The sequence below is a fragment of the Eretmochelys imbricata genome, chromosome 1 (genome assembly GCF_965152235.1).
Source record: "Eretmochelys imbricata isolate rEreImb1 chromosome 1, rEreImb1.hap1, whole genome shotgun sequence".
Taxonomy (NCBI): Eukaryota; Metazoa; Chordata; order Testudines; family Cheloniidae; genus Eretmochelys; species Eretmochelys imbricata.
Window position 1 is genome coordinate 320,308 of NC_135572.1, and position 23,525 is coordinate 343,832.

Genomic DNA, 23,525 nt, shown 5'->3' on the forward strand with positions numbered 1-23,525 from the left:
GGCCCTTCCCCGGCCCCGATCCCGCCCCCCCGCCTGCCCCAGTTTCCGCCCCCCCGCCGGCCTCCCCCCGGCCCCAGGTCCCGCCCCCTACAGAACCCCTCCCTGCCCAGCGGGGAGGAGCCTGCTCCGTCCCGCCCCCAGCTCAGGACTTCCGGCCTTCTGGCTGCGGGGGGCCGCTCTAGCCGCGTGTTTCCACGGCTCTATGGGGCTGTGGGAGCCGCCGAGAGCGGCCACGTGAGGGTGACTCGGAGCAGGTTGGGAGCCGGGGGGGGTCTGCGGGTCGGGAGTGAGGGGCACCGGCAGGGCTGTGGTGGGGCAGGGGCTGCGGGTCGGGAGTGAGGGGCACCGGCGGGGCTGGGGGGCAGGGGCTGCGGGTCGGGAGTGAGAGGCACCGGCAGGGCTGTGGGGGGCAGGGGGTCTGCGGGTCGGGAGTGAGAGGCACTGGCAGAGCTGGGGGGGGGCAGGGGCTGCGGGTCGGGAGTGAGGGGCACCGGCAGGGCTGTGGGGGGGAGCAGGGGGCTGCGGGTCGGGAGTGAGGGGCACCGGCAGGGCTGTGGGGGGGCAGGGGCTGCGGGTCGGGAGTGAGGGGCACCGGCAGGGCTGTGGGGGGGCAGGGGCTGCGGGTCGGGAGTGGGGGGCAGGGGCTGCGGGTCGGGAGTGAGGGGCACCGGCGGGGCTGGGGGGCAGGGGCTGCGGGTCGGGAGTGAGGGGCGCCGGCGGGGCTGGGGGGGCAGGGGCTGCGGGTCGGGAGTGAGGGGCGCCGGCGGGGCTGGGGGGCAGGGGCTGCGGGTCGGGAGTGAGGGGCGCCGGCGGGGCTGGGGGGCAGGGGCTGTGGGTCGGGAGTGAGGGGCACCGGCAGGGCTGGGCTGGCAGGGACTGCAGGTTGGGAGTGAGGGAACCAATGTAATGCTCCCTGGTTCCAGGGTGTGAGGCTTTTGGGGGATTGTGTCAGATGTTGGTGCAATATCCTGGAGAAAGCTTAATAAATAGTTTTACCCCCTTTGGGGTCCATTATTTTTAAAATGTGGCTGTGTATGTGGATATGTCAACACTTACAGTGCGGGTGGTGCAGCTCCAGTGCAGGCAGGGAGTTCTCCCCTGGCTGTGGTGAATCCCGTCCCCAGGGCGCTGTCAGCTTGCTCTGGGGAGTGGATTTTTCACAGCGCTGAGCAACCTCCTTATCAGCCCTTTGAAGCCAACTCCAAATCCAGTTTGTGCCCAGGGTGTAGTTTAAACTGGGTTCTCCACTGACTGACTGACAAAGAGTTTGTGGATAAATTGCCTTGTTTTAAACGGGCTCCAGCCTTTTTCCTGATCTGCCTGATGGGCTGGTTCTGGTCCAGAGAGGGCCCCGATCCTTTGGGTACAGTTGAAGGCCTGGGCTCCTGAGGCCTATAGGCTGAGTGGCTGTTCTGAGCCAAAGCCAGCCTGAATTTGTGACCACAGAGGAGACCCTTGGCGGGGGGTGAAGGGCGGCTCCTGCCAGAGCACGTAGATTCTTGGAGTGTCATGTTGTGCCCTACGAAAGAAAGAGCTGGGGTCCCCCCTCACTGCTGACAGTCACTCTGTGCCCAGCACCCTGTCGCTGGGAATCGCAGGGACCGGGCAGCCTGCGCAGGAGGGGGAGATGTGGGTCTTGCCCACGAAATGCAGCTGCTGGGGCGCCCAGGGGAAATACGGGAGCCATTGGCCCTGACTCTCCAGGGAAACACAGCTTGGAGGCCTCACCACTGTTCTTCTGTTCTAGGCCAGTGGGAGCCGCCTGGGGAGACAGCCGGGTTCCTGGCAGCTGCACCATGTTTGACGAAGGGGGGTGGAACAAGGAGGATGGTGGGGAGGCTCTCAGCCAGGCTCTCCTGCGCCCTCGGCACCGCCCTGCCCAGCACTGCACCCTGGTGAGCCCCCCCCACCCCCCCGCCCCATCTTTCCAGAGATGTGGACTCATCTGGCGGGTGGCACGGATCAGGATGGGGGCAGGAGCTGAGGAGGGGGTAAGCTCCGTGGGCGGGTGAGAGGGATGCCTTTTGCCTCAGGTGGGGTGGGAGCAGCGCAGACCCCTTGGGCCCCCTTAGCTCTGGGGGCAGCACTGATGCCCTGCTGTCTCCAGGCTCCTAGAGGCTCCTTGCAGAAGCAGCGCAGACGGCTCCTCGCGACCCTGCAGCGCCTAGAGGCCTCGAGCTGCACGGACCCTCCTCAGAGCCCTGGGCCCCTGTCTGGGGACAGCGAATCTGAGTCTGACTCTGCGGGCCGGGCAGGGAGGAAACAGCCCAGGAAACAGAGACAGGGCCTGAAACCCAGAGCTGCCTCCTCCCCCGGTGTCGCCGCAGGGGCTCCAAGCGGCTCTGGCGCTCCCCACCCAGGACCGGAGGCAGGCCCCGCTGGCAGGAGACGGAGGAAAGGTATGGAGCGGACCTGTAGAGCTCCCCCTCCCAGGGGGACTCCAGAGTGGGGGGAGCCAAGTCGAGTCTTGGGATCTTCCTGCAGGGAGATGCACCCGCCTGGGGCCACGTCTCAGGAGGGGGGACCGAGCTGGGGGGTCCGGCTGGGAGCAGCTGGCACTGCACCTGGGCTTGGTGGGCAGGGCTGTGTGGAGCAAGCAAGCCCTGTAGCAGAGGGGCTGGATGGGCTGTACCCTGAATCCCTTGAGCTGTGCGCACTGAGTGGGTGCCTCACCCTGAAGCCAGGCTTCCAGGCCCATCCCGGTGTGCTACGTCGCTCGGGGAGTGGGACCTGTGTAGCCACCTCCGGCAGGCAGGCTGAGTGCGCCAACTCTCCTGTCGGCCTCGGAGCGTCCTCGCCAGAGCTAAGTGGTGGGGGGGCCGCTGGGCCAATGCAGCAGTTAAGCGTCAGCCTGCCCTGTCTCTTCCCCTAGATTCTGCAGCAGAGGCCCCCGGGGACAGCACGCCTGCACCCAGCAAAGAGCAGCCGAGCCGGGAGCTGGGCGCAGCCGCTGGCAGGCCGGTTCCATTGCTGACCAGGAAGCAGTGGAGGAACAAACAGAAGAATAAAAGGCGACAGAAGAACAAGTTCAAAGTGGGCGCGGGGCAGGATGTGGGGCAGGGGACCTCGGCACTGCCCGCGTCTGAGCTCTCGGGGGTGCTGCGGGCCCGGATGGAGGAGCGGCTCCAGTCAGCCCGTTTCCGCTACATCAACCAGCAGCTCTACACGTCCAGCAGCCAGGAGGCAGCCCAGCTCTTCCAGCGCGACCCTGCTGCCTTTGCCATCTATCACCGCGGCTTTGCCCGGCAGGTGGGACGCTGGCCTGAGAATCCAGTTCACCGCATTATCCAGTACCTGCGGGGTCGGTGAGTGCAGGGCCCGGGTGGGTGCTGCAGGGGGACCTCGGCCCTGCGCAGGGGTCGGGCATGGCTGAGCCCTGGTGGGGACCCTGTGGCCAGGGTGGGGGGGTCCATGGCCTGGCACTGACTCTCTGCTTCCCCCTCAGGCCGGCCTCGCTGGTGGTGGCAGATTTTGGCTGCGGCGACTGCAAGATTGCGACCAGTGTCAGGAACAAGGTTCATTCGTTCGACCTGGTGGCGCTGAGCCCACGTGTCACTGTGTGTGACATGGCCAAGGTAGAGGAGGTGGGGGGGTACCAGGCGGGGGGCTGAGGTTGGGCGTGGGCCTGCAGGGAGCAGATACAGGGTGTGCGTGGGGGGGGGGGGGTCTCCCTCTGTCACATTGCCCCCCCCGGGGCTCACGCTGCTGGCTGGCCTTGCAGGTGCCGCTGGCAGATGAGTCTGTGGATGTCACCGTGTTCTGCCTGGCGTTGATGGGCACCAATCTGCAGGAGATCCTGGAAGAGGCCAACCGGGTGCTGAGGCCAGGGTAACGGGGGCCTGGGATAACCTGGGAGGCCCTGGAGGGGCTGCGTGGCAGCACAACGCTGAGGGGTGGAGGCATAAAGCTGTAGCATGACGGTGGGCCGTGAGGCACCAGGGCACAAACCCAGGAGAGCACATCTCTGACTGATGGGCCTGGCCTCCCGAATCACAGCAGGGTGCCAAGGGGGACAGAGTGTTGCTGGGATGCTGGGGGAACTCCCCCCCCCGGGCGGGCTCTGTGCGGCTTGAAAGATGGTATCCCACACCAACCAAAGTGGGTCCAATAAAAGTTCTTGAGGCCTTGTGTCTCTAACCTCCCAGGACCAACAGCCACAGCTCCCCGCACGCAGCCACAGTTGGGCTACTCTTCCACTCAAAGGGCCCATCACCTAGCCCAGGTCAGCTGCTCTTTGGGTTTCATGTAGCCAGTCCTGGGATAGACTCTTCAGATGTCAATGGGAGAGAGATTCCCCAGGTTAGAGCAGCCAGCCAGGCACAGGAAAGCATTGCAGTCTTTGTTTTTTAAAGCTACTGCAGGCTCCGTACCCAGCAAGCTCCCTTTGTCCTTAGGACTAACCCGGGCTAAGCAGCTGGGGATCCCTGCTTATGCCGAGTCACCCCCGTGCGCCCACCTCCGCCTCTGCCCCCCGCCCCCCCACCCCCGTCCAAGCAGCAGTGAGCTAGGTAGTTTGGTTAGTTTGGGAATTTTACCCTCCTCCTGTGGTGTGCTCAGAGGGGGCAAACTCAGCTGTTGAGAGGAGTCCACTCTTCACAGCAGCAGGAGTCCTCTTGTTGCTGCTTTCTGAGCCCAGATGTGGGGAGTTTCCAGCTGTAGGATCCCCCAGAGCCCATTTGGGATCGGAGGGCTGCTCTTTTGGGGGGAAGGGTTTAGGATGGAGCAGCAGCTGGTCCCCACCTGTACGGAGACTCGACAGTCACACGGGCTCGCGTATTACAGTCCGACACACAGCACAGACAGTACAATGCAGCCAGCAACTCCCATGTTAACACACGGCTGAGCCACCCCGATTCCAGCTCTGTCTCTGCCCGTGCCCAGGGCAGACACTGGGATCTGGGGATCAATGGGCATCTGGTCTGCCAGCAGCACAGTAGTTGTGGCCACTCAGAGAGCAAAGGGGAGCAGGATAAAGCAGAAGCCGTGGTGGGGAAATCGCAAAGATGGGTGAGTGTGGGTGTGGGGGTAGAGGGACTGCTAACTGGGGGGTTAAAGGGGTGGAGGGGAGCTGCACAGAGCAGTAGCTGTGGGGGATACGGGCAGTGGCAGTGGGTGGCGGGGAGCTGCACAGAGCAGGAGCTGTGGGGGATTGTCACGGAGTCCCCGGGCGATGCTCTGGAATGGCTCCCTACAAAGCCAGGCAGGACTCTGGGGGAGTCTCCTCTCTCTGAGCAGCCTGTCTGCAGGACACACAGCTCACACAGCTTCCACCTTCCTGGGTCTGACCTCGGAGCATTCAGCCTCCTCTGCCCCTCCGGGCACTTCCCACACCGAGTCCACCCAGGCGGGGTCCTGGGGAAGCCAGAGGGTCCTGCCCCCCAACTCCACAGTCAGATGTGACTCTCAGCTAGCCAGGAAAACAGAGGTTTATTAGACGACAGGAACATGGTCTAATACAGAGCTTGTAGGTACAGAGAACAGGACCCCTCGGCCAGGTCCATTTTGGGGGGCAGTGAGCCAGACAACCCCGTCTGCCCTTCACTCCATGTCTCCAGCCAGCCCCAAACTGAAACTCCCTCCTGACCCTCCTCCTCTGGGCTTTGTCCCTTTCCCAGGCCAGGAGGTCTCCTGATTCCTTTGTTCTCCAACCCTTTAGCTCTCACCTTGCAGGGGGGAAGGGCCCAGGGCATCAGTTGCCAGGAAGACAGTGTCGGCCATTTATGTACCCTGGCCCTTTACTCTGCAACAATCACACCCCCTTATCCCACCCCCTAGAGACTTAAGAAATGCCTAGGGGAAACTGAGGCACCCCTACAGTATTCAGAGGAGATATTAAGAACAGTCCCACTTCGTCACAGGGATATGGGCACTGGCAGAGGGGTGGAGGATTGCTGCACAGAGCAGGAGTTGTGGGGGATACGGGCAGTGGCTCAAGGAACCAGCCCTCTCCCCTCACCTGGCATCTCCCCAGGGGCACGCTGAAGGTGGCAGAGGTTGCCAGCCGCTTCGCAGACATCCGGGCCTTTGTGAGCGCTGTGACTCAGCTGGGCTTTCAGATTGTCTCCAAGGTGAGTCCTACCCTCTCTCTGTGTGATGTGAGCAGGACTTGCCCCAGGGTCCAGCAGGGCAGGGTGGGGCCCGGGGGTGTGGGCTGCCATGGGCAGGGTGGGGCCTGCCTCTGCCCCTGAGCTGTTGCTGCCCCCTGCCCCTAGGACAAGGTAGGGCAGGGAAGCTCGCTGAGTTGCTCTTGGCCTGTGTCTGGCTAGGAGGCCCACTGGCAGGGCTGGGCTTTGGTGGCAGGTGCCGGGGAGGGGGAGGTTGTGGCGGGGGTGCAGCAGGGAGGTGGGTGGTAGATGCAGGGGGAGTTTGGGGGCTGGTGAGGAGCAGGTGTGGGGAGGGATAAGATGGGTTGTGGGGGTGCAGCAGGGAGGTGTTTGGCAGTGGCAGGAGCCAGTGGGCAGAGGGCAGGGAGGTGTCCTGGAGGGATGTGCGTGGGCTGGCCTAGCGCCCATCAGCTGTTTCTCCCCTTGCAGGACCTGGGCAATCCGTTTTTCTATATGTTTGATTTCTCCAAGACGGGGCAGCCCCGGGCGGGGGGGAGCCTGCCTGGCCTGGCGCTGAGACCCTGCCTCTACAAGAAGCGCTGAAGGGCCCCTCAGCTGGTGTCTGCCTGGGGCCTGCACCGCGCCCGGCCTGCCCTGGAGCCCCCACCCCTGCACCGGGCCCCGGGGCAGGGCGGGGTGCCTGTGCCTGAATACTGGCCTGCCCTGGAGCCCCCACCTCGCCCGGCACCCCGCCCTGCCCTGGGGCCCCTGCGCCTGGATCCCACCCCTGCGCCCTGCCCTGGGGCGCCCACCCTGCCCTGGGGCCCCTGCGCCTGGATCCCACCCCTGCGCCCTGCCCTGGGGCGCCCACCCCGCCCTGCCCTGGGGCCCCTGCGCCTGGATCCCACCCCTGCGCCCTGCCCTGGGGCGCCCACCTCGCCCGGCACCCCGCCCTGCCCTGGGGCCCCTGCGCCTGGATCCTACCCCTGCGCCCTGCCCTGGGGCCCCCACCTCGCCCTGCCCTGGGACCCCTGCGCCTGCATCTCACCCCTGCGCCCTGCCCTGGGGCCCCTGCCCAACCTCGGGGGTCCCACTCCATTTGTGGGGTGGGGAGGGGAGCTGTTGAGTCTCCTGGAGTCGGCTGTGGGGGGGGCAGTGCGAGGGGGGGGGCTGGTGCGGGGGAAGCGGAGTGTATCGGCTGCAGTGTGTGTGTGTCCTGAGAGGAGGGGGGGCGGTGCAGGGGGGCAGTGTGGGGCGGGCTCTGTGTGTGTGTGTGTCCCGAGAGGGGGGGGAGCGGGGGGGCGCTGCTGAGTCTCCTGGACTCAGCTTTGGGGGGCCGGGGGGCAGCGGGGGGCTGTCACAGCTTGGTCGGGGAGAAGGGCTGGCGGCCCGCCGAGCCCGCCGCCGGGAGCCTGTCGTTTTCACTGTTCACTTTATACCAATAAAAAGAAAAGGAGTACTTGTGGCACCTTAGAGACTAACCAATTTATTTGAGCATGAGCTTTCGTGAGCTACAGCTCACTTTATCGGATGCATACCGTGGAAACTGCAGCAGACTTTATATATACACAGAGAATATGAAACAATACCTCCTCCCACCCCACTGTCCTGCTGGTAATAGCTTATCTAAAGTGATCATCAGGTTAGGCCATTTCCAGCACAAATCCAGGTTTTCTCACCCTCCACCCCCCCCACACAAATTCACTCTCCTGCTGGTGATAGCCCATCCAAAGTGACAACCCTTTACACAATGTGCATGATAATCAAATTGGGCCATTTCCTGCACAAATCCAGGTTCTCTCACTCCCTCACCCCCCTCCAAAAACCCACCCCCATACACACACAAACTCACTCTCCTGCTGGTAATAGCTCATCCAAACTGACCACTCTCCAAGTTTAAATCCAAGTTAAACCAGAACATCTGGGGGGGGGGGTGGTAGGAAAAAACAAGAGGAAATAGGCTACCTTGCATAATGACTTAGCCACTCCCAGTCTCTATTTAAGCCTAAATTAATCCAATTTAGAGAGTGGTCAGTTTGGATAAGCTATTACCAGCAGGAGAGTGAGTTTGTGTGTGTATGGGGGTGGGTTTTTGGAGGGGGGTGAGGGAGTGAGAGAACCTGGATTTGTGCAGGAAATGGCCCAATTTGATTATCATGCACATTGTGTAAAGGGTTGTCACTTTGGATGGGCTATCACTAGCAGGAGAGTGAATTTGTGTGGGGGGGGTGGAGGGTGAGAAAACCTGGATTTGTGCTGGAAATGGCCTAACCTGATGATCACTTTAGATAAGCTATTACCAGCAGGACAGTGGGGTGGGAGGAGGTATTGTTTCATATTCTCTGTGTATATATAAAGTCTGCTGCAGTTTCCACGGTATGCATCCGATGAAGTGAGCTGTAGCTCACGAAAGTTCATGCTCAAATAAATTGGTTAGTCTCTAAGGTGCCACAAGTACTCCTTTTCTTTTTGCGAATACAGACTAACACGGCTGTTACTCTAAAACCTGTCATTATACCAATAAAGTTTTTGTTCAATCGCCTCGCAGTGCCTTGTGGGGATTGTAGTTCGGCGGGGCACAAGCTGCGCCGGTTGCGCGCATGCTCAGACTGGCCGGCGGCTGCTCCCTTCCACGGCGGGGCCTGACCGGGCGCGTGCGCAGTGCGGCTGTCCGCGAGGGCCCCGGGCGCGTGCGCAGTGCGGACGGGCCTGCGGGGCCGCGGTGTTTCCTGCCCCGCGATGTCGGGTCCGGGGGGCCCGGGCCCCGGCGGGGGGAAGCTGGACATCAACCGCGCCGGGGTGTCCGAGCTGGAGGGGGCGCTGAGCGGTATCGGCCGGCGCCGGGCCCGGGGCATCGTGCGCAAGAGAGAGGTGGGGGGGGGATACCGGGGGACGGAGGGGGGCTGTAGGGGGGCCCGGGCTGTGGGGGGGGGGCCGTGGGCTGTGCGGCGTCCCGGGCCGTGGGGAGGGGGGGTTGTGGGGGGGCCCGTGAGGGGGGTACAGGGGGCAGAGGGGAGCTGTGCGGGGGCTCGGGGTGTGGAGAGGGGGGTCTGTGGGGGGGGATACCGGGGGACGGGGGGGGCCGTGGGGAGGGGGGCTGTGCGGCGTCCCGGGCCGTGGGGAGGGGGGGTTGTGCGAGGGGGCCCGGGCTGTGGGGAGGGGGGGTTGTGCGGGGGGCCCGTGGGGAGGGGGGCTGTGGGGGGGGGCCGTGAGGGAGGTACCGGGGGCAGAGGGGAGCTGTGCGGGGGGCCTGTGGGGGGGGATACCGGGGGACGGAGGGGGGCTGTGGGGGGGGTACCGGGGGCAGAGGGGAGCTGTGCGGGGGCTCGGGGTGTGGGGAGGGGGGCCTGTGGGGGGGGATACCGGGGGATGGGGGGGGGCGTGGGGAGGGGGGCTGTGCGGCGTCCCGGGCCGTGGGGAGGGGGGGTTGTGCGAGGGGGCCCGGGCTGTGGGGAGGGGGGGTTGTGCGGGGGGCCCGTGGGGAGGGGGGCTGTGGGGGGGGCCGTGAGGGAGGTACCGGGGGCAGAGGGGAGCTGTGCGGGGGGCCTGTGGGGGGGGATACCGGGGGACGGAGGGGGGCTGTGGGGGGGTACCGGGGGCAGAGGGGAGCTGTGCGGGGGCTCGGGGTGTGGGGGGGGGGGGCCTGTGGGGGGGATACCGGGGGACGGAGGGGGGCTGTGCGTGGGCCCGGGCTGTGGGGGGGGTATCGGGGGCAGAGGGGAGCTGTGCGGGGGCCCGGGGTGTGGAGAGAGGGGGCTGTGCCGGGGGATACCGGGGGACGGAGAGGGGCTGTGCGGCATCCCAGGCCGTGGGGAGGGAGGCTGTGGGGGGGGGTACCGGGGGCAGAGGGGAGCTGTGTGGGAGCCCGGGGAGTGGAGAGAGGGGGCTGTGCAGGGGGATACCGGGGGACGGAGGGGGGCTGTGTGGTGTCCCGGGCCGTGGGGAGGGGGGCTGTGTGGGGGGCCGTGGGGAGGGGGGGTTGTGCGGGGTATATAGCACAAGTCATGGACAGGTCGCAGTCCTACATTTTTGTTTTCTGCCGTGACCCCGTCACGTACCTGCGACAAACCCGTCGCCTTAGTTACGGCCCTTGAGCATCTCCATCCTCCGGTGGCCTCAGTGGTTGTTGAGCAGCTTCCTGCTTCTGATGGACATAAAAATTGTTTGCTGTTACTTTTTGGGTCTTTAGCTAGTTGTTCTTCAAATTCTTTTTTGGCCTTCCTAATTATATTTTTATATTTCACTTGCCAGAGTTTATGCTCCTTTCTATTTTCCTCACAAGGATTTAACTTCCACTTTTTAAAGGATGCTTTTTTGCCTCTCACTGCTTCTTTTACTTTGTGGTGACACTTCTGTTGTTCTCTTTCTATGGTTTTTAATTTGGGGTATACATTTAAGTTGAGCCTCTGTTATGGTGTCTTTAAAAAGTTTCCATGCAGCTTGCAGGGATTTCACTTTTGGCGCTGGACCTTTTAATTTCCGTTTCATTAACTTCCTCAGTGTCGTGTAGTTCCCCTTTCTGAACTGCAGTGGGCTTCTGTGGTGTCCTTTTCCCGTCCCCAGGGATGGTCACTATTACTAAGCGGTTCAGCTATATTTATCTCTTGGACCAGATCCTGTGCTCCACTTAGGACTAAATCAAGAATTGCCCCTCCTCTGGTGGGTTCCAGGACTAGCTGCTCCAAGAAGCAGTCATTTAAGGTGTCAAGAAACTTTATCACTGCATCCCGTCCTGAGGTGACATGTACACAGTCAATATGTTTCAGAGTAGCAGCCGTGTTAGTCTGTAGCCGCAAAAGAACAGGCGTACTTGTGGCACCTTAGAGACTAACAAATTTATTTGAGCATAAGCTTTCGTGGGCTACAGTCCACTTCATTGGATGCATAGAATGGAACATATGGTAAGAAGAGATATATGTGCATACAGAGAACATGAAGACGTGGAGTTTTTATCGCCTCTCTAATCTCCCTGAGCAGTACACAGTCACTATCACCATCCTGGTCAGGTGGTTGGTAATAGATCCCTGCTGCTGTCATCTTATTATTCGAGCATGGAATCACTATCCATAAGGATTCTATGGCACAATTTGGATATGAGCTCAGGTGCAGGTTTAAACTACTCTAGTTCTACCGGTCTAACCCCCTACGTAGACACTCTTGTTCCAGTATAAGAGAGCCTGTTTTCAACACTGATTTTGTCGCTTGGGAAGTGGTTCAAGGTAAACCGAATAAAGCCACCTTTGTACTGGAGTAAGAGTGTCCCCATGGGTGTTTATACTGGTGTACCTAGATCAACTACACCAGTGCAACTGGTTAAACTTTCTTGTGCAGCCTCAGGCTCCCCTCCCTGCTGCATGCTCATCCCCATCTCAGAGACTCCCAGAAATGTAGGGCAGGATTGACCTCAAGAGGTCATCTCGTCCAGCCCCTTGTTCGGCCATTCCCTGAGAGCTGTGGAAGGCCTGCTCTGCCTCTCTTCCTCCCACAGTCACTGTGGCTACATGGCCCTTCTGAAAGTCAGAGGGCAGGCTGGAGGTGGGCTGTGCTGGGACTTAAGTCTGATGTGCAGGATGTGGAGAATGCACAGGAGAGAGCAGCAAGGGAGGTGGGTGGGTAGGTAGGCTGGGGAGGGGGGCTGAGTATTTGTGGGGTGGGGGAGCCAATGAGATTGAAGGATGATACTGACTGCTGAGGTTGGGAGCAGCGGGACGGACGGGACAGGTGGGGAAGTTGTCATTGGAGGCAAGTGAGCAGGGCTGCCCTGTGGGGTTTGATGTCCCCAGCAGGGTGGGGAAGGCTCTGTTTGGGGTTTGACTTCCTGGAGGGGGTGGGAGGCTGGCGTCCCTTGGGGGCAAGTGTGGTGGTTTGGCTGTGGGGAGAGCGTATATATAAGTAGCTGATGATAGTGCGAAGGCTGCTGGTGCCCCTGCCTGCTCTGCCAGAAATTGCCAGGTGCTCAGTAGAGTTCTCACCTCTCCTTCCAGGGTGGCTTTCAGTGCCTGACTGGGATTGGCCCTGCTGCACATGGGCCCCTGCCTCCTTGGCTGGGCCCAGCCTGCACACGCACGGGACTGCTCCATGGCCTCCCCAGAGCTACTATGGGCTTATGCTGCCATCGCTGCAAATAGAGTCTGGCCACAGAGAGGTGGGGTCCCGTTGAAATCAGTGTGCAGTCCTGTCGTTAGGCTGCACGTGTGCCGGGGGGCGGAGCTGGGGCCATGTGTGACCAGGTGCAATTCTGGCTGCATGGGCAGCGTTACCACTGACCCTCCCTGGAGTGCCTGGGCCTCTCTTTGCAGCCTGCTGTGTGTGTTTAAAAAGAAACTGAGCTTAGAAGGAATGAGCCTGAGGGTAAGGCTAACGCTGTGGCGTGGTCCCCCAGAATGGCAAGAGGGGTTCATTCCTGGGTGCTGTCGGAGGCCCGCTGTGTGGTGCAGGGATCAAAGACCCTGTAGGCACGTGAGAACTGAGTTAAGGAAATGATTGTTCACAGTATAACAAACTGTCGCTGAAAGCATAGGAGCTTTAACCTCTGTTACGTGGGCGGAGAGCTCCTCAAGGGGCGTGCTATTTCAGAACTTCCCATGGCTGCGCTCCTGTCTCGGAAGCAGTAGGGTCTGGCCCCAACGGAGGCAGGAGGCTGGGCTGGATGGGCCCCTGGGTGGATCCTGGCCAGCCACTCTTGTGGGGACAGACCGTGCTACTAGGAGACTCCAGCTGATGTCTCTCACCTGTAAGAAGTGTCAAAGAGCCAGGCTTTATTGTCCCTCTAGCAGGGACCCTTCCTGTTTCAGTTCCTCCCGACCCCGGATCTCCGCTCTTGGTATCCTAGAGCAGAGGCAGGCAAACTTTTTGGCCTGAGGGCTACATCGGGTTTCTGAAATCGTATGGAGGGCCAGTTAGGGGAGACTGTCCGCACCCCGTCCCCCTGAGCACAACCCCAAACTTCCCTGCCCTCTATTCAACCCCCCCTGCTCCCTGCCCCCTTACCGCACTGCGTGGAGCACCGGTGGCTGGCGGGGCTACAGCCGCGCTGCCCAGAGCACCAGGACAGACAGCTGCACCACCCGGCTGGAGCCAGCCACACCACCGCACCACCCAGAGCACCAGGACAGGCAGCCGCGCTGCCCCGCTGGAGCCAGCCACACCACCGCACCACCCAGAGCACCAGGACAGGCAGCTGCACCGCCCGGCTGGAGCCAGCCACACCACCGCACCACCCAGAGCACCAGGACAGGCAGCCGCGCTGCCCCGCTGGAGCCAGCCACACCACCGCACCGCCCAGAGCACCAGGACAGGCAGCCGCGCCGCCCGGCTGGAGCCAGCCACACCACCGCGCAGCCCAGAGCACCAGGACAGGCAGCCTGCCGCCCCGCTGGAGCCAGCCACACCACGGCGCAGCACAGAGCACCAGGACAGGCAGCCTGCCGCCCGGCTGGAGCCAGCCACACCACCGCGCCGCCCAGAGCACCAGGACAGGCAGCCGCGCCGCCCGGCTGGAGCCAGCCACACCACCACACCGCCCAGAGCACCAGGACAGGCAGCCTGCCGCCCCGCTGGAGCCAGCCACACCACCGCGCCGCCCAGAGCACCAGGACAGGCAGCCGCGCTGCCCCGCTGGAGCCAGCCACACCACCGCACCGCCCAGAGCACCAGGACAGGCAGCCGCGCTGCCCCGCTGGAGCCAGCCACACCACCGCGCAGCACAGAGCACCAGGACAGGCAGCCGCGCCGCCCGGCTGGAGCCAGCCACACCACCACACCGCCCAGAGCACCAGGACAGGCAGCCTGCCGCCCCGCTGGAGCCAGCCACACCACCGCGCAGCACAGAGCACCAGGACAGGCAGCCGCGCCGCCCGGCTGGAGCCAGCCACACCACCACACCGCCCAGAGCACCAGGACAGGCAGCCTGCCGCCCCGCTGGAGCCAGCCACACCACCGCGCAGCACAGAGCACCAGGACAGGCAGCCGTGCTGCCCCGCTGGAGCCAGCCACACCACCGCGCCACCCAGAGCACCAGGACAGGCAGCCGCGCTGCCCCGCTGGAGCCAGCCACACCACCGCGCAGCACAGAGCACCAGGACAGGCAGCCGTGCTGCCCCGCTGGAGCCAGCCACACCACCGCGCCGCCCAGAGCACCAGGACAGGCAGCCGCGCCGCCCGGCTGGAGCCAGCCACACCACCGCACCGCCCAGAGCACCAGGACAGGCAGCCGTGCTGCCCGGCTGGAGCCAGCCACACCACCGCACCGCCCAGAGCACCAGGACAGGCAGCCTGCTGCCCCGCTGGAGCCAGCCACACCACCGCGCAGCACAGAGCACCAGGACAGGCAGCCTGCCGCCCCGCTGGAGCCAGCCACACCACCGCGCAGCACAGAGCACCAGGACAGGCAGCCTGCCGCCCCGCTGGAGCCAGCCACACCACCGCACCGCCCAGAGCACCAGGACAGGCAGCCGCGCCGCCCGGCTGGAGCCAGCCACACCACGACACCGCCCAGAGCACCAGGACAGGCAGCCTGCCGCCCCGCTGGAGCCAGCCACACCACCGCGCAGCACAGAGCACCAGGACAGGCAGCCGTGCTGCCCCGCTGGAGCCAGCCACACCACCGCACCGCCCAGAGCACCAGGACAGGCAGCCGCGCTGCCCCGCTGGAGCCAGCCACACCACCGTGCAGCACAGAGCACCAGGACAGGCAGCCGTGCTGCCCCGCTGGAGCCAGCCACACCACCGCGCAGCACAGAGCACCAGGACAGGCAGCCTGCCGCCCCGCTGGAGCCAGCCACACCACCGCGCCGCCCAGAGCACCAGGACAGGCAGCCGCGCTGCCCCGCTGGAGCCAGCCACACCACCGCGCAGCACAGAGCACCAGGACAGGCAGCCGTGCTGCCCCGCTGGAGCCAGCCACACCACCGCGCCGCCCAGAGCACCAGGACAGGCAGCCGTGCCGCCCGGCTGGAGCCAGCCACACCACCGCGCAACACAGAGCACCAGGACAGGCAGCCTGCTGCCCCGCTGGAGCCAGCCACACCACCGCGCAGCACAGAGCACCAGGACAGGCAGCCTGCCGCCCCGCTGGAGCCAGCCACACCACCGCACAGCACAGAGCACCAGGACAGGCAGCCTGCCGCCCCGCTGGAGCCAGCCACACCACCGCGCAGCACAGAGCACCAGGACAGGCAGCCTGCCGCCCCGCTGGAGCCAGCCACACCACCGCGCCGCCCAGAGCACCAGGACAGGCAGCCGCGCCGCCCGGCTGGAGCCAGCCACACCACCGCACCGCCCAGAGCACCAGGACAGGCAGCCGTGCTGCCCGGCTGGAGCCAGCCACACCACCGCGCAGCACAGAGCACCAGGACAGGCAGCCTGCCGCCCCGCTGGAGCCAGCCACACCACCGTGCAGCACAGAGCACCAGGACAGGCAGCCTGCCGCCCCGCTGGAGCCAGCCACACCACCGCACCGCCCAGAGCACCAGGACAGGCAGCCGCGCCGCCCGGCTGGAGCCAGCCACACCACCGCGCAGCACAGAGCACCAGGACAGGCAGCCTGCTGCCCCGCTGGAGCCAGCCACACCACCGCGCAGCACAGAGCACCAGGACAGGCAGCCTGCCGCCCCGCTGGAGCCAGTCACACCACCGCGCAGCACAGAGCACCAGGACAGGCAGCCTGCCGCCCCGCTGGAGCCAGCCACACCACCGTGCAGCACAGAGCACCAGGACAGGCAGCCGTGCTGCCCCGCTGGAGCCAGCCACACCACCGCACCGCCCAGAGCACCAGGACAGGCAGCCGTGCTGCCCGGCTGGAGCCAGCCACACCACCGCGCAGCACAGAGCACCAGGACAGGCAGCCGCGCCGCCCGGCTGGAGCCAGCCACACCACCGCGCAGCACAGAGCACCAGGACAGGCAGCCTGCCGCCCCGCTGGAGCCAGCCACACCACCGCGCAGCACAGAGCACCAGGACAGGCAGCCTGCTGCCCCGCTGGAGCCAGCCACACCACCGCGCAGCACAGAGCACCAGGACAGGCAGCCTGCCGCCCCGCTGGAGCCAGCCACACCACCGCGCAGCACAGAGCACCAGGACAGGCAGCCTGCCGCCCTGCTGGAGCCAGCCACACCACCGCGCAGCACAGAGCACCAGGACAGGCAGCCTGCCGCCCCGCTGGAGCCAGCCACACCACCGCACCGCCCAGAGCACCAGGACAGGCAGCCTGCCGCCCCGCTGGAGCCAGCCACACCACCGCGCAGCACAGAGCACCAGGACAGGCAGCCTGCCGCCCCGCTGGAGCCAGCCACACCACCGCGCCGCCCAGAGCACCAGGACAGGCAGCCTGCCGCCCGGCTGGAGCCAGCCACACCACCGTGCAGCACAGAGCACCAGGACAGGCAGCCGTGCTGCCCCGCTGGAGCCAGCCACACCACCGCACCGCCCAGAGCACCAGGACAGGCAGCCGCGCTGCCCCGCTGGAGCCAGCCACACCACCGCGCAGCACAGAGCACCAGGACAGGCAGCCGTGCTGCCCCGCTGGAGCCAGCCACACCACCGCGCCGCCCAGAGCACCAGGACAGGCAGCCGCGCCGCCCGGCTGGAGCCAGCCACACCACCGCACCGCCCAGAGCACCAGGACAGGCAGCCGTGCTGCCCGGCTGGAGCCAGCCACACCACTGCGCCGCCCAGAGCACCAGGACAGGCAGCCGTGCCGCCCGGCTGGAGCCAGCCACACCACCGCGCAGCACAGAGCACCAGGACAGGCAGCCTGCCGCCCCGCTGGAGCCAGCCACACCACCGCACCGCCCAGAGCACCAGGACAGGCAGCCGCGCCGCCCGGCTGGAGCCAGCCACACCACCGCGCAGCACAGAGCACCAGGACAGGCAGCCTGCCGCCCGGCTGGAGCCAGCCACACCACCGCGCAGCACAGAGCACCAGGACAGGCAGCCTGCCGCCCCGCTGGAGCCAGCCACACCACCGTGCAGCACAGAGCACCAGGACAGGCAGCCGTGCTGCCCCGCTGGAGCCAGCCACAGCACCGCGCAGCACAGAGCACCAGGACAGGCAGCCTGCCGCCCCGCTGGAGCCAGCCACACCACCGCGCAGCACAGAGCACCAGGACAGGTAGCCTGCCGCCCCGCTGGAGCCAGTCACACCACCGCGCCGCCCAGAGCACCAGGACAGGCAGCCGCGCCGCCCGGCTGGAGCCAGCCAGACCACCGCGCCGCCCAGAGCACCAGGACAGGCAGCCGCGCCGCCCGGCTGGAGCTAGCCACACCACCGCACCGCCCAGAGCACCAGGACAGGCAGCCGCGCCGCCCGGCTGGAGCCAGCCACACCACCGCGCAGCACAGAGCACCAGGACAGGCAGCCTGCTGCCCCGCTGGAGCCAGCCACACCACCGCGCAGCACAGAGCACCAGGACAGGCAGCCTGCCGCCCGGCTGGAGCCAGCCACACCACCGCGCAGCACAGAGCACCAGGACAGGCAGCCTGCCGCCCCGCTGGAGCCAGTCACACCACCGCGCAGCACAGAGCACCAGGACAGGCAGCCTGCCGCCCCGCTGGAGCCAGCCACACCACCGTGCAGCACAGAGCACCAGGACAGGCAGCCGTGCTGCCCCGCTGGAGCCAGTCACACCACCGCGCAGCACAGAGCACCAGGACAGGCAGCCTGCCGCCCCGCTGGAGCCAGCCACACCACCGTGCAGCACAGAGCACCAGGACAGGCAGCCGTGCTGCCCCGCTGGAGCCAGCCACACCACCGCGCAGCACAGAGCACCAGGACAGGCAGCCTGCCGCCCCGCTGGAGCCAGCCACACCACCGCGCAGCACAGAGCACCAGGACAGGTAGCCTGCCGCCCCGCTGGAGCCAGTCACACCACCGCGCCGCCCAGAGCACCAGGACAGGCAGCCGCGCCGCCCGGCTGGAGCCAGCCACACCACCGCGCCGCCCAGAGCACCAGGACAGGCAGCCGCGCCGCCCGGCTGGAGCCAGCCACACCACCGCACCGCCCAGAGCACCAGGACAGGCAGCCGCGCCGCCCGGCTGGAGCCAGCCACACCACCGCGCAGCACAGAGCACCAGGACAGGCAGCCGCGCCGCCCGGCTGGAGCCAGCCACACCACCGCGCCGCCCAGAGCACCAGGACAGGCAGCCTGCTGCCCCGCTGGAGCCAGCCACACCACCGCGCAGCACAGAGCACCAGGACAGGCAGCCGTGCTGCCCCGCTGGAGCCAGCCACACCACCGCGCAGCACAGAGCACCAGGACAGGCAGCCGCGCCGCCCGGCTGGAGCCAGTCACACCAGCGCTCAGCACAGAGCCCCGCGTCAGGCTGCGGCTCTGCAAGAGCCCTGCCACCCAGAGCTCTGCGCTGGTGGCGCAGTGAGCTGAGGCTGCAGGGGAGGGGCCGGGGGCTAGCCTCCCGGGCCAGGAGCTCAGGGGCCAGGCAGGAGGGTCCCGCGGGCCGTAGTTTGCCCACCTCTGCCCTAGAGCATGGGGCACCAGGGGGTGGCAGCACCAATTACCGGTGGTATTTGGCACTGAACATCAGAGTCTGGGCTGCTGTCTGAGGGGTCAGCAGGGGACCTCTCTTAGCACAGCTCACCTGGCCAGTGGCTTCAGGGGTGGGAAGTCCCTGCAGGCCAGGGCACAGTGGGTGAGCAGTGCAGAGGACACTGTCTGCAGCTGGTGAGCCAGCGCTGCTCAGTAGGTCCTTGCACTCCCTCTCTGGGTGGGGGAGGCTGAGCAGGGCTGTCAGTGCGTTGGCAGTGCTGGGCCAGGCTGTGCACCCTGGCTGGCAGGGCCTCACATGGCATGCAGCTCTGGCTCCATTTGCTGTGGCTGAGGGGCCCTGGGACAGGCAATGTGCATGGGAGGATGCCTGCATAGATTACCATGGAGGGGGCTTGCCTGGCTGTCAGCATACGGAGCCTCTGGCCTAGTCCCTGCTGCTTCCTGTCAGAGCCAGTCTTGAAGGCAGATTCTCTTCAGTGCAAGCCATCCAGCCTAGCTTGTGCTGGCTATTGGGCTGTGCCCCCTGACTCTGTGCCAGGGGTGGGGCGGAGAAGAGGAGGGAAGGGACCATGCAGGCCATGGATCCTTCTACCCTGGTGACACCAGAACAAGGAATTTGCGGCATGCTCCTCACCATGGTGCCATCAGGCAGATGGTGCTCTCGTTTTCAGGGTATTGAGTACCACGAAGGACTCGGGGGCCTGTAGTCCCCCTCTATCAGTCTGTTTGTCCTGCCTGCAGACACTTGGTGGGGATGGTGGGCAGTATGGGGACCATGGTAGGTTCTGGGCAGCAGCCTCCTGCTCCCTCAGCGCCCTCTCCACAGAGACCATAGGCCTAGCCGACTGTGCAGCCAGGTGCAGGGCCATGGCATGGTGTGCAGGGAGCGGGGCCCCCAGAATGCAGTGTGGCCCCAGTCCTGGTTCCAAGAGACCTGTGTTCCTGGCATGCCATCCAGCCCACAGAGAGCCAGACGTGAGGGTTTGTGCGAGGCCCGGGTGTGCCCTGGGGTCAGAGCCTGGGCCTGTCTCCCTCAGTTTCCTAGCAAAGGCGCTTGAGCCTGAGGGACTGGGGTGGGGTGGGGTGTGGGATTTGTGAGAGATTGTGGGTCTGGTAGGTGTCACAGATGCTTGGATTCCAAACTGCCCTGTCTGGGCACCTGGACGGCATCTGCCAGCCACCAGCTGCCTAGAGACGAGCCGGCAGGGAGCTTCCCCTGTATCCTGGGAGGGTGTCCCCTCCCCAGGGCAAGTCCCTGTCTATCTGTGAAGTAGACACCTTCTCCCCCAGACCCCTAGGGGATCCCCTCTCCTCAGCTCCCTGTCTAGGCCTCTCTGCTGCTGGATCCTGTTTGGAAACCTGGAGAAGTGTGCTTGTACCCAGGAGGGCGCAGTGTGGGCCCCAGCCCCGGGGGTTTTTTCCACTCCCCTTTGGGGGGTTGGTTCCTGTTCCCAGGAGTGGGAGGGGTAAGGGGGCAAAGAAACGTGGGGCAGAAGATCTGGGGCTGGGTCAGGGGCTTGTCAGGTAGAGAGACAAAATTCCTCTTCCCAGGTGTTTCAGCCCCTCCTGTGCCCCCATCCCCGCCACAGTCCCAGCTCAGGGCCCCTCCCCCAGAGGTGCATGCAGTTGGGCTCACCTAGGCATTGTGAGGGCCAGGGAGGGAGTGAGGGGAGAAGCATGTGTGGCGTGGGCATAGGGTCCTGGATCTGCGGGAGGGCAGCTGGGCAGCAGGGCCCACGGATGACCAGGTGTGAGCTGAGCTGTGCTGGCTGGGGGTAATCGGGGTGACTGCAGGGGAATCTCGGGGGAGCACCCTGCAGAGAGAGGGCTCCAGCTGGGAAGTATCTTCCTGGGAGGGCACAGAGAGCCCTGGGGAGAAGGGGGGGCTCCAGGTAAGCTCTGGTGTGGGGCTGCCCAAGCTCGGCCCGACGCCAAGCTGAGTCCTGCTTGTTCCCTGGCAGGAGCTGAAGGGCTTCAACTCACTGGATGACCTGCTGCACGTCAAGGGCATCACCACCCGGATCCTGGAGCTGAACAGCCAGCGCATGACCTGCAGGAGGAGGCCAAGCAGCGAGGAGGCTCCTGGTGGGAGCCCCAGCCAACAGGGGCACAGTGCCCCCGCGCCTCAGGTAGGGAGCCGCGGGCCATGCTCTGCCTCTGCTGCGGGGGTGCCCAGTGGGTGCCCAGTTGGGGGAGGGTGTCTGGCTCTCCGAGTCGGAGGAGTCCAGCCATTATTGTGAAGGGAGGCAGGTACCCATGGGAGTTTCATCTGCACAGAATCTTTTTCATCATTTTAATGCGGGGAGGGATAGCTCAGTGGTTTGAGCTTTGGCCTGCTAAACCCAGGGTTGTGAGTTCAGTCCTTGAGGGGGCCATTTAGGGATCTGGGGCAAAAATTGGAGATTGGTCCTGCTTTGAGCAGGGGGTTGGATTGGATGACCTCCTGAGGTCCCTTCCAACCCTGAGATTCTATGATTCTGTGATTCTCTGTCTTAGCCTCCTGGGTGGGGGAGGCACTGAAAGTTGCTGAGACTACTGATCCATCTGTAACATCCCTGGTAGCCTGCCAGGGACGTTACCTTCCCCTCTGGTGTGGCGCCCCAAAGAGAGCATGGTGCTGGCATTGCTGCGGGGGGGCTGAGCCACACCCCTTGGCAGCAGAGCTCAAGGGCTGGCTCCTGTGAGTGCTCTGCCTCTGGCGGGGGTGATCCATGGCAGCCTGCTCCACCCCAGAGTCCCCGACCAGGGCTGTGCTCTGGCCACAGAGAGCGCTTCTGGCCCCAAGACCTGGCACTGCTGTACTAGCCCGAGAGCAGCTATGCCCTGGCTTCCTGAGGTGTTGCCCAGACCAGACCCCGCCCAGGCTAGTGCACAGGGGCAGGCGTGCCAGCTCTGGGCAGCAGCCTGCTCAGGCCTGGAGCAAACTCTGCGTCTCAACCCTGCAGTCACTCCCCAGTGCTCCCTTATCCAGGCATCACTCCCTGGCGGAGGCCGAGGAAACGCTTCCCCAGAGCAGAAACAGCCCTTTCTGTTTGCCCTGCACGGGGAGGGCAGGCTGTGCCGTCCGGACTGGAGCCATCCCGCTGCCGCTCGGAGCAGCTCACAGAGTGTCTGCACCCCAGCTGGCATCCCCTATCACTTCGCTCTGGGAGGTCCCTGGGGCAATGTCTCCTGCAGCCTGCTCCTGATGCCCAGTGGGAAGAGAGGGCAGTCCCTGGTTGCTGTGCTAAGCACTCCTTCACCCCAGAGCCAGCAGGCAGTGTTCGGGGTTCAGCAATGGCTCCCCTTCCTCGACCCACCTTGGCAGGTGTGGCCTTTCTCTGGAGGCAGCATATGAGAGAAGGGGGCTGAGGAAGCCTGGTCTTCATGTCCTGTGCCCCTCCCTCTCCCTGTGCAGGCACAGCTCTTTGAGCCCCATTGCATGGAGGAGCCCCGCAGCCTGCCCTCCTTGTACAGTGGGGTCCTGAGCTGCAGCCCCTTCACCCTCCAGCCGCCGAAGTGAGGAGCAGGGTGATGAGCTCGGAGCACCTATGCCCCTTCCATGGTCGGTCTCTGTCAGAGTGTGGGGCAGTAGGAAAGGCCTCTCTGCCATCCCACAGTCTGCCCGGTCTTCACATGGAGGAGCCTGCACTGAGCCGGGAGATGGCAGCCAGACAGCAGAGCATGCCAGGCAGGCTGGGGGGGGCTGCCATAGTATCTTCACTGAGAGTGAGGGGAGTCAGGGCAGATTCATAGATTCAAGTCCAGAAGGGACCATTAAATAATCTATTCACCTGAGGCAAGAGGTCAGGATGGTGTTCTGCACAGGCAGAGGCAGATGAGGTGGACGGGCTGTGACCACCGGAGAGAAGAGGACAAGGAGGAATTCCGATAGCAAGTCCTCAGCATGATTACTGTTTAAGAGATCTGTTTCAGAGTAACAGCCATGTTAGTCTGTATTCGCAAAAAGAAAAGGAGTACTTGTGGCACCTTAGAGACTAACCAATTTATTTGAGCATAAGCTTTCGTGAGCTACAGCTCACTTCATCGGATGCATACTCATAAGAGATCTGTGAGAGTCTAGCTTGGTGACAGGAATGGTGAGGTGTACAGGGCACACCTGTGGATGGCTGCCCAGCCCAACCTGCAAGAAAATCCAGTGTGCCCACAAAGAGAGTTTCAGACTGCTTCTTTTGGGGAGTCCGGAGGGTTTTAAACCAATACCAGCAGGGGGGACGGGTAAAAAGAGGGAAGATCTGACCACTCGGCAGATGATAATGTGGAGAACAAAGGACGCGAAGAGAAGAAAGGATTGAATTGCCTATATGCCAATATTGGGAGCCTGGGAACAAGTAAAAAGAATTGGAATTGGTCATTCCTGAGCGTAAATTGGATCTAGTTAGTGTTACAGCAACTTGGTGGGATGTCAAAATCAATGGGACCAATAAAGAGAGGGCAGGGTGGCACTTAATGTCAAAAATGGCATTGCCTGTTCCCAAATCATTAACAGCTAGAAAGAAAATGATCTTAAATGCTCATGGATCAATGTCCTAATAGATAAAGCACAAGATAGGATACTAGCCATGACTCTGAGAAAAAGTTGGGGGGGACATGGAAATATTGAATGGTAGGATTGGAAGGGACTGTGAGAGGCCATCTGGTCCAGTCACTTGCAATCATGGCAGGACCAAGTATTATCTAGACCAGAGGTGGGCAAACTACAGCCCGTGGGACCCTCCTACCTGGTCCCTGAGCTCCTGGCCCAGTAGGCTAGCCCCTGGCCCCTCCCCTGCTGTTCCCCCTCCCCTGCAGCCTCAGCTCACTGCGCTGCCCGCACAATGCTCTGGGTGGCAGGGCTCTTGCAGAGCCGCGGCCTGACCCGGTGCTCTATGCTGCGCAGTGGTGTGGCTGACCACCAGTGCTCCAGGCAGCACAGTAAGGGGGCAGGGAGCAGGGGGGTTGGAGAGAGGGCAGGGGAGTTCGGGATGGTGCTCAGGG

The 23,525-nt window shown here is 64.2% G+C and overlaps 2 protein-coding genes across 3 annotated transcripts in view; both read left to right on the forward strand.

The window, feature by feature from the left end:
* The first annotated feature begins 144 nt into the window (after positions 1–144).
* Positions 145–7,197, forward strand: RRP8 (ribosomal RNA processing 8). 2 transcript variants are annotated; one of them, XM_077808666.1, is made up of 8 exons: positions 145–254; positions 1,748–1,895; positions 2,108–2,399; positions 2,873–3,305; positions 3,446–3,575; positions 3,722–3,828; positions 5,972–6,068; positions 6,534–7,195. In XM_077808666.1, the coding sequence occupies exons 2-8, from the start codon at positions 1,797–1,799 to the stop codon at positions 6,645–6,647; spliced, it is 1,272 nt and encodes a 423-aa protein (XP_077664792.1). In that variant the 5' UTR covers positions 145–254; positions 1,748–1,796; the 3' UTR covers positions 6,648–7,195. The 2 variants fall into 2 exon arrangements, with proteins under 2 accessions (XP_077664792.1, XP_077664851.1); XM_077808725.1 differs by lacking the exons at positions 145–254; positions 1,748–1,895 and adding an exon at positions 1,914–1,991 and having other exon boundaries at positions 6,534–7,197.
* Positions 7,198–8,722: 1,525 nt separating this feature from the next.
* The window catches only part of LOC144260402 (F-box/WD repeat-containing protein 7-like), a 47,536-nt gene continuing 32,733 nt past the window's right edge, over positions 8,723–23,525 (forward strand). Inside the window, exons 1-2 of the mRNA XM_077809056.1 lie at positions 8,723–8,915; positions 20,510–20,677. Coding sequence (XP_077665182.1) covers positions 8,784–8,915; positions 20,510–20,677 — 300 coding nt within the window. The 5' untranslated portion in view covers positions 8,723–8,783. The remainder of the gene's footprint in view (positions 8,916–20,509; positions 20,678–23,525) is intronic.